A 10,000-nucleotide genomic window follows, 5' to 3' on the forward strand; every position below is an offset into this window, starting at 1 on the left:
TATCTATCAGGGTGTGTAGGGTGTAAATAGGATCAGTCTGTAACGGTTTTCTTCGTCCTCCTCTGACGAGGAGTAAGACATGTGGGATCAGTGCGCAGCGTGGTATGTGTCCATAATATATTTTAACGATACAAACGAACACAGAAACAAAACGTGAAATACAAACCGAAACAGTTCCGTGTGGGACAAACACTGACACGGAAAATAACCACCCACGAAACCCAGGTGGAAAAAAGGCTACCTAAGTATGATTCTCAATCAGAGACAACTAACGACACCTGCCTCTGATTGAGAATCATACCAGGCCAAACGAAAAAACAAACATAGATTAAAACAAACATAGATAACCCACCCAACTCACGCCCTGACCACACTAAAACAAAGGAATAACAAAAGAACTAGAGTCAGAACGTGACACAGTCGTGCAATGTTTTGGTATAAATCCAATTTGGCTTTTACTCAAGACATTGTGCTTATTAAGGAAGTTTAGGACTCTTACATTTATAATACTACAGAAAACCTTCCCCAGGTTACTGTTCACACAAATGCCTCTGTACTTGTTAGGGTCAAATTTGTCTCTGTTCTTAAAGATTGGGGTTATGAGTCCTTGATTCCAGATGTCAGGGAAATAACCTACACTCAGGATCAAATTAAACCGTTTTGATATAGCCAATTGAGATGCTGCATTAGTGAGTTTGAGCATCTCATTTAGGATGCCATCAGGTCCACATGCCTTTTTAAATTTGAGGGCCGTAAGTTTCTTATAGAGCTCCTGGTCAGTAAAATCCATTGGATTTTGGTTGTCCTTTATAGCTTTTTCTAATCCATTCAACTTCTCATGAATTTGGCAGTTGTTCTGCGTTTGTGTCAATGTGAATGGTGTTATAGAGTGTTTTAAAATAGGTTGTCCATATGTCACCATTTTGTATCGCTAATTCCTCTTGTTTTGATTTTGCCAGAAGTTGTTTGTGTTTATGGACTCCTCAGTTAGAGTCAGCTGCTTGCTGTTGTACTGTGCTTTTTTGGTTCTGAGTGTACGTTTATAGAGTTTTAAAGTCGCACAGTAATGAAGACGTAATTCACCATTATTTGGGTCTCTGTGCTTTTGGTTGGATAGTGTTCTACATTTTGTTCCTTATAATTTTACAATCTGCATCAAACCAGTTGTCATCTGTGATGTTTGAATTTCAGTTGTGCTTCTTTTGCCGTTTGCCTGAATATATAGTTGATGTTTTGTACTGCTAGATTGATGCCTTCTTTACTGGGAGTGAATGTGGTATCCAGAAAGTTATCTAAGAGTGTTTGGATATTTTGGTTCCAGGTTGCTTTCTGGTATTCTTCTGTGCTGTTTTGGGTCCATCTGTATGAATGTCTGATGTTATACAGCTTACTGGGCTGTGAATGTGTGGTTGTTTCCATGTCTGTTCTTTTGAGGAACAAGGTGATTTGGCTGTGATCAGACAGAGGTGTTAGTGGCTTGACGGTGATTGAGCTGAGAGAGAAAGGGTCAATGTCTGTGATCATATAGTCTACTGTACTGTGGCCAAGAGGTGAGCAGTAGGTGAATCTCCCCAAAGAGTGCCCCCGTAACCTACCATTGACAAAGTACAGTCCCAGGCTTCTACAGAGCTGCAACAGATCCCTTCCGTTTTTTTTGATGGTGCTGGCCTGTAATAAAGCTGTCCCCTCGTGTGCTCGTTAGATCAGGTAGTGTTCCTGTGTGCTCGTTAGATCAGGTAGTGTTCCTGTGTGCTCGTTAGATCAGGTCGTGTTCCTGTGTGCTCGTTAGATCAGGTCGTGTTCCTGTGTGCTCGTTAGATCAGGTCGTGTTCCTGTGTGCTCGTTAGATCAGGTCGTGTTCCTGTGTGCTCGTTAGATCAGGTCGTGTTCCTGTGTGCTCGTTAGATCAGGTCGTGCTCCTGTGTGCTCGTTAGATCAGGTAGTGTTCCTGTGTGCTCGTTAGATCAGGTAGTGTTCCTGTGTGCTCGTTAGATCAAGTCGTGTTCCTGTGTGCTCGTTAGATCAGGTAGTGTTCCTGTGTGCTCGTTAGATCAGGTAGTGTTCCTGTGTGCTCGTTAGATCAGGTCGTGTTCCTGTGTGCTCGTTAGATCAGGTAGTGTTCCTGTGTGCTCGTTAGATCAGGTAGTGTTCCTGTGTGCTCGTTAGATCAGGTCGTGTTCCTGTGTGCTCGTTAGATCAGGTAGTGTTCCTGTGTGCTCGTTAGATCAGGTCGTGTTCCTGTGTGCTCGTTAGATCAGGTAGTGTTCCTGTGTGCTCGTTAGATCAGGTAGTGTTCCTGTGTGCTCGTTAGATCAGGTAGTGTTCCTGTGTGCTCGTTAGATCAGGTAGTGGTCCTGTGTGCTCGTTAGATCAGGTCGTGTTCCTGTGTGCTCGTTAGATCAGGTAGTGGTCCTGTGTGCTCGTTAGATCAGGTAGTGTTCCTGTGTGCTCGTTAGATCAGGTAGTGTTCCTGTGTGCTCGTTAGATCAGGTCGTTTTCCTGTGTGCTCGTTAGATCAAGTCGTGTTCCTGTGTGCTCGTTAGATCAGGTCGTGTTCCTGTGTGCTCGTTAGATCAGGTAGTGTTCCTGTGTGCTCGTTAGATCAGGTAGTGTTCCTGTGTCTCTGTCTCTGTCTCTCTCTCTGTCTCTCTCTCTCTCTCTCTCTCTCTCTCTCTCTCTCTCTCTCTCTCTCTCTCTCTCTCTCTGTCTCTCTGTCTCATTGTGTCTCGCTCTCTGTGTTTCTGTCTCACTGTCTTTCTCTCTCTGTCTCTTTATCTCTGTCTTGTCTCACAGTGTCACGTTCGTGTGACACACACACACATCGGACCAAGGTGCAGCGGGGTATGCGTACATTCTTTATTATATAAGAATGACACTGAACAAACTAACCAAAACAACAAAACGACACGTGAAGCTATACAAGCGAGTGCTGACAGGCAACTACACATAGACAAGAACCCACAAACACCAAAGGGAAAAATGGCTACCTAAATATGATCCCCAATCAGAGACAACGATAAACAGCTGCCTCTGATTGGGAACCATATCAGGCCACCATAGACATACACATCACCTAGACCTACAAAACCCTAGACTTACAAAAACCCTAGACAATACAAAACCCCTAGACAATACAAAAACTAGCGTACCCACCCTCGTCACACCCTGATCTAACCAAAATATAAAGAAAACATAGATATCTAAGGTCAGAGCGTGACACACAGAGTCTCTGTCTCACTCCCTGTCTCTCTGTCTCTCTCTGTCTCACTCTCTGTGTCTCTCTCTCTGTCTCACTCCCTGTCTCTCTCTGTCTCTCTCTCTTTCTCTGTCTCACTCTCTGTGTCTCGACCTCTTTCTCTGTCTCACTCCCTGTCTCTCTCTGTCTCTGTCTCTCTCTCTCTGTCTCTCTCTCTCTCTCTCTCTGTCTCACTCCCTGTCTCTCTCTGTCTCTCTCTCTTTCTCTGTCTCACTCCCTGTCTCTGTCTCTCTCTGTTTCCCTCTCTCTCTGTCTCTCTCTCTTTCTCTGTCTCACTCCCTGTCTCTGTTTCTCTCTTTCTACCTCTCGCTCTGTTTACCTCTCTCTCTCTCTCTGTTTCCCTCTCTCTCTGTTTCCCTCTTCCTCTCTCTGTTTCTCTCTTTCTACTTCTCTCTCTGTTTACCTCTCTCTCTCTCTCTGTTTCCCTCTCTCTCTGTTTCCCTCTTTCTCTCTCTGTTTCTCTCTTTCTACCTCTCGCTCTGTTTACCTCTCTCTCTCTCTCTGTTTCCCTCTCTCTCTGTTTCCCTCTTCCTCTCTCTGTTTCTCTCTTTCTACTTCTCTCTCTGTTTACCTCTCTCTCTCTCTGTTTCCCTCTCTCTCTGTTTCCCTCTTTCTCTCTCTGTTTCTCTCTTTCTACCTCTCGCTCTGTTTACCTCTCTCTCTCTCTCTGTTTCCCTCTCTCTCTGTTTCCCTCTTTCTCTCTCTGTTTCTCTCTTTCTACTTCTCTCTCTGTTTACCTCTCTCTCTCTCTCTCTCTTTCTCTCTTTACCCCTTTCTCTGTTTCTCTCTCTCTACCTCTCTCTCTGTTTACCTCTCTCTCTGTTTACCTCTCTCTCTGTTTCTCTCTTTCTACCTCTCTCTCTCTCTGTTTCTCTCTTTCTACCAAGGAAAAAGGAGGAAGTGTACTCTGTGGCTGAACAGGCCACTCCGTGGTTAGGCAATGACACAGCTGTGTGTGCGTGTGTGTGTTTGTGCGTGTGTGTGTTTGTGCGTGTGTGTGTGTATTGTGTGCGTGTTAGTAAGACACATTTAACACATTCTCTCCTCCCCAGAAAGAGCCAGTGCCCCAGGACCTGTCTCACTCCACAGTGGATGAGTGGGAGCTCCCCAAGGATGAGTTCACCCTGGGAGAGCAGCTGGGCAGCGGGTTCTTTGCTGACGTCCACCGGGGCAAGTGGAGGAACAGCATCAACGTAGCCATCAAGATTCTCAAGAACGGTACAGAACACTTACAGATTCACAGAATCACAAGGCTGCACCTGAAATGCCAAAACCTTAATTCAATTATTGGAATGTATTTTATAAAGCCCTTTTAACATCAGCAGTTGTCACAAAGTGCTTTACAGATACCCAGTCTGAACCCTGAAGAGTAGTGTAGAGGCAGAAGCACTTACTCATTGGGACATTGTATTACTCATTGGGACAGTGTTTTACTCATTGGGACAGTGTATTACTCCCTGGACAGTGTATTACTCCCTGGACAGTGTATTACTCATTGGGACAGTGTATTACTCATTGGGACAGTGTATTACTCATTGGGACAGTGTATTACTCATTGGGACATTGTATTACTCATTGGGACATTGTATTACTCATTGGGTCATTGTATTACTCATTGGGACAGTGTATTACTCATTGGGACAGTGTATTACTCATTGGGACAGTGTGTTACTCATTGGGACATTGTATTACTCATTGGGACAGTGTATTACTCATTGGGACAGTGTTTTACTCATTGGGACAGTGTATTACTCCCTGGACAGTGTATTACTCCCTGGACAGTGTATTACTCATTGGGACAGTGTGTTACTCATTGGGACAGTGTATTACTCATTGGGACAGTGTATTACTCATTGGGACAGTGTGTTACTCATTGGGACAGTGTATTACTCCCTGGACAGTGTATTACTCATTGGGACAGTGTATTACTCATTGGGACAGTGTATTACTCCATGGACAGTGTGTTACTCATTGGGACAGTGTATTACTCCCTGGACAGTGTATTACTCATTGGACAGCAGCATACCACCCTGCATACCACTGCTGGCTTGCTTCTGAAGCTAAGCAGGGTTGGTCCTGGTCAGTCCCTGGATGGGAGACCAGATGCTGCTGGAAGTGGTGTTGGAGGGCCAGTAGGAGGCACTCTTTCCTCTGGTCTAAAAAATATCCCAATGCCCCAGGGCAGTGATTGGGGACACTGCCCTGTGTAGGGTGCCGTCTTTCGGATGGGACGTTAAACGGGTGTCCTGACTCTCTGAGGTCATTAAAGATCCCATGGCACTTATCGTAAGAGTAGGGGTGTTAACCCCGGTGTCCTGGCTAAATTCCCAATCTGGCCCTCAAACCATCATGGTCATCTAATAATCCCCAGTTTACAATTGGCTCATTCATCCCCCTCCTCTCCCCTGTAACTATTCCCCAGGTCGTTGCTGCAAATGAGAACGTGTTCTCAGTCAATTTACCTGGTAAAATAACGGTAAAAAATAAAAAATAAAAAATAAAAATAAAAATTGGGACAGTGTGTTACTCATTGGGACAGTGTATTACTCATTGGGACAGTGTATTACTCCCTGGACAGTGTATTACTCCTTGGGACAGTGTATTACTCATTGGGACAGTGTATTACTCATTGGGACAGTGTATTACTCATTGGGACAGTGTTTTACTCCCTAGACAGTGTATTACTCATTGGGACAGTGTATTACTCATTGGGACAGTGTATTACTCCCTGGACAGTGTATTACTCATTGGGACAGTGTATTACTCATTGGGACAGTGTATTTCTCCATGGACAGTGTTTTACCCATTGGGACAGTGTATTACTCCCTGGACAGTGTATTACTCATTGGGACAGTGTATTACTCCCTGGACAGTGTATTACTCATTGGGACAGTGTGTTACTCATTGGGACAGTGTGTTACTCATTGGGACAGTGTATTACTCATTGGGACAGTGTATTACTCATTGGGACAGCGTATTACTCATTGGGACAGTGTATTACTCCCTGGACAGTGTATTACTCATTGGGACAGTGTATTACTCATTGGGACAGTGTATTACTCATTGGGACAGTGTATTACTCCCTAGACAGTGTATTACTCATTGGGACAGTGTATTACTCCCTGGACAGTGTATTACTCATTGGGACAGTGTATTACTCATTGGGACAGTGTATTACTCATTGGGACAGTGTATTACTCCCTAGACAGTGTGTTACTCATTGGGACAGTGTATTACTCATTGGGACAGTGTATTACTCCCTGGACAGTGCATTACTCATTGGGACAGTGTATTACTCATTGGGACAGTGTATTTTTCCATGGACAGTGTTTTACCCATTGGGACAGTGTATTACTCCCTGGACAGTGTATTACTCATTGGGACAGTGTATTACTCCCTGGACAGTGTATTACTCATTGGGACAGTGTGTTACTCATTGGGACAGTGTATTACTCATTGGGACAGTGTATTACTCATTGGGACAGTGTGTTACTCATTGGGACAGTGTATTACTCATTGGGACAGTGTATTACTCCCTGGACAGTGTATTACTCATTGGGACAGTGTATTACTCATTGGGACAGTGTATTACTCATTGGGACAGTGTGTTACTCATTGGGACAGTGTATTACTCCCTGGACAGTGTATTACTCCCTGGACAGTGTATTACTCATTGGGACAGTGTATTACTCATTGGGACAGTGTGTTACTCATTGGGACAGTGTATTACTCATTGGGACAGTGTATTACTCATTGGGACAGCGTATTACTCATTGGGACAGTGTATTACTCCATGGACAGTGTATTACTCCCTGGACAGTGTATTACTCATTGGGACAGTGTATTACTCCCTGGACAGTGTATTACTCATTGGGACAGTGTATTACTCCATGGACAGTGTATTACTCATTGGGACAGTGTATTACTCATTGGGACAGTGTATTACTCCATGGACAGTGTATTACTCATTGGGACAGTGTATTACTCATTGGGACAGTGTATTACTCATTGGGACAGTGTATTACTCATTGGGACAGTGTATTACTCATTGGGACAGTGTATTACTCATTGGGACAGTGTGTTACTCATTGGGACAGTGTATTACTCATTGGGACAGTGTATTACTCATTGGGACAGTGTATTACTCATTGGGACAGTGTATTACTCATTGGGACAGTGTATTACTCATTGGGACAGTGTATTACTCATTGGGAGAGTGTATTACTCATTGGGACAGTGTATTACTCATTGGGACAGTGTATTACTCCCTGGACAGTGTATTACTCATTGGGACAGTGTGTTACTCATTGGGACAGAGTATTACTCATTGGGACAGTGTATTACTCATTGGGAGAGTGTATTACTCCCTGGACAGTGTTTTACTCATTGGGACAGTGTTTTACTCATTGGGACAGTGTATTACTCATTGGGACAGTGTATTACTCATTGGGACAGTGTATTACTCATTGGGAGAGTGTATTACTCCCTGGACAGTGTTTTACTCATTGGGACAGTGTATTACTCATTGGGACAGTGTTTTACTCATTGGGACAGTGTGTTACTCATTGGGACAGTGTATTACTCATTGGGACAGTGTATTACTCCCTGGACAGTGTATTACTCCCTGGACAGTGTTTTACTCATTGGGACAGTGTTTTACTCATTGGGACAGTGTATTACTCATTGGGACAGTGTATTACTCATTGGGACAGTGTATTACTCATTGGGACAGTGTATTACTCATTGGGACAGTGTATTACTCCCTGGACAGTGTATTACTCATTGGGACAGTGTTTTACTCATTGGGACAGTGTATTACTCATTGGGACAGTGTATTACTCATTGGGACAGTGTATTACTCATTGGGACAGTGTATTACTCATTGGGACAGTGTTTTACTCATTGGGACAGTGTATTACGTTTAGACAGAACCTTACACAGCTCTGGCCAAAAGCAACACACTGTGGAATAAGGTGCCATTTTGGATTTTTTTCCCCCCTAGTGTGGTTGTGTTGATTGTGATCGTCATGATCGTTTGACTGTACTATGAAAGCTGTTCAATATGGATTCTGAGCATTAGATAATTTACAGGGAGAGAACATGTTAGTTCCTCCAATGGGAATCCTTCTCTTTGTTTGCTGTGAGATCAGCTGTTCTGAGGACCAGACAAACAACAGACAAGCAGGCAGGTAGTTTGCTCATTTATCCCAGATGCCCACAAAGGGCACTATGGTGTCAAATACCAATCATCCTTCACCGACTGCAGAAAAGATGGCCAAGTTTGTTTTGGCCATTATATCGAAATAGAATCATGACTCATGTTACAGTAGAGAGGTACTAGACATTTTATTTATGAACGAGATCACATCAACACCATCATCCCAGAAACCCTAGACACACTCCAAATTCACATACTCCCCCAACCGATCCACAGAGGATGCAATCTCTATTGCACTCCACACTGCCCCCTGGATGAAAGGAACACCTATGTGAGAATGCTCTTCACATTGACTACAGCTCAGCGTTCAACACCATAGTGCCCTCAAAGCTCATCACTAAGCTAAGGACCCTGGGACTACATCCCTCTGAAACTGGATCCTGGACTTCCTGACGGGCCGTCCCCAGGCGGTGAGGGTAGGCAACAACACATCTGCCACGCTGATCCTCAACACAGGGGCCCCTCAGGGGTGCGTGCTTAGTTCCCTCCTGTACTCCCTGTTCACCCACGACTGTGTGGCCAAGCATGACTCCAACACCATCATTAAGTTTGCAGAACAGTGGTAGGCCTGATCACCAACAACGATAAGACAGCCTATAGGGAGGAGGTCAGAGACCTGGCCGTGTGGTGCCAGGACAACAATCTCTGCCTCAACGTGATCAAGACTAAGGAGATGATTGTGGACTACAGGAAAAGGAGGACCGAGCACGTCCCCATTCTCATCGACGTGGCTGCAGTGGAGCAGGTTGAGAGCTTCAAGTTCCTTGGTGTCCACATCACCAACAAACTAACATGGTCCAAGCACACCAAGACAGTCGTGAAGAGGGCACGACAACCTATTCCCCCCTCAGGAGACTGAAAAGATTTGGCATTGGTCCTCAGATCCTCAAAAAGTTCTACAGCTGCACCATCGAGAGCATCCTGACGGGTTGCATCACTGACCTGGTATGGCAACTGCTCGGCCTCCGACCGCAAAGCACTACAGAGGGTAGTGCGAACGGCCCAGTACATCACTGGGGCCAAGCTTCCTGCCACCCAGGACCTCTATACCAGGCGGTGTCAGAGGAAAGCCCTAAAAATTGTTAAAGACTCCAGCCACCCTAGTCATAGACTGTCCTCTCTGCTACTGCACGGCAAGCGGTACCGGAGCGCCAAGTCTAGGTCCAAAATGCTCCTTAACAACTTCTACCCCCAAGCTAATCAAATTGCTACCCGGACTATTTAATTGACCCACCCTTTTCTTTACGCTGCTGCATAGTCACTCTACCCCAACCTATATGTACATATTACCTTAATTACCTTGACTAACCTGTTCCCCCGTACATTGGCTCGGTACCGGTAAACCCTATATATAGCTTCGTTATTGTTATTTTATTGTGTTACTTTTAGTAAACATTTTAACTCTTCTTTTTCTTAAAACTGCATTGTTGGTTTAAAGGGCTTGTAAGTAAGCATTTCACGGTCGAATTCGGCGCATGTGACTAATAACATTTAATTTGTTTTAACATTTCCTTCATGCCAGAAGT

At 44.6% G+C, this 10,000-nt stretch overlaps 1 protein-coding gene across 1 annotated transcript in view; it reads left to right on the forward strand.

Moving 5' to 3' along the window:
* Positions 1-10,000, forward strand: part of LOC129829534 (protein-tyrosine kinase 6-like) — a 27,194-nt gene that overhangs the window by 4,856 nt on the left and 12,338 nt on the right. Inside the window, exon 4 of the mRNA XM_055891275.1 lies at positions 4,309-4,474. Coding sequence (XP_055747250.1) covers positions 4,309-4,474 — 166 coding nt within the window. The remainder of the gene's footprint in view (positions 1-4,308; positions 4,475-10,000) is intronic.

The sequence above is a fragment of the Salvelinus fontinalis genome, chromosome 31 (genome assembly GCF_029448725.1).
Source record: "Salvelinus fontinalis isolate EN_2023a chromosome 31, ASM2944872v1, whole genome shotgun sequence".
Lineage (NCBI taxonomy): Eukaryota > Metazoa > Chordata > Actinopteri > Salmoniformes > Salmonidae > Salvelinus > Salvelinus fontinalis.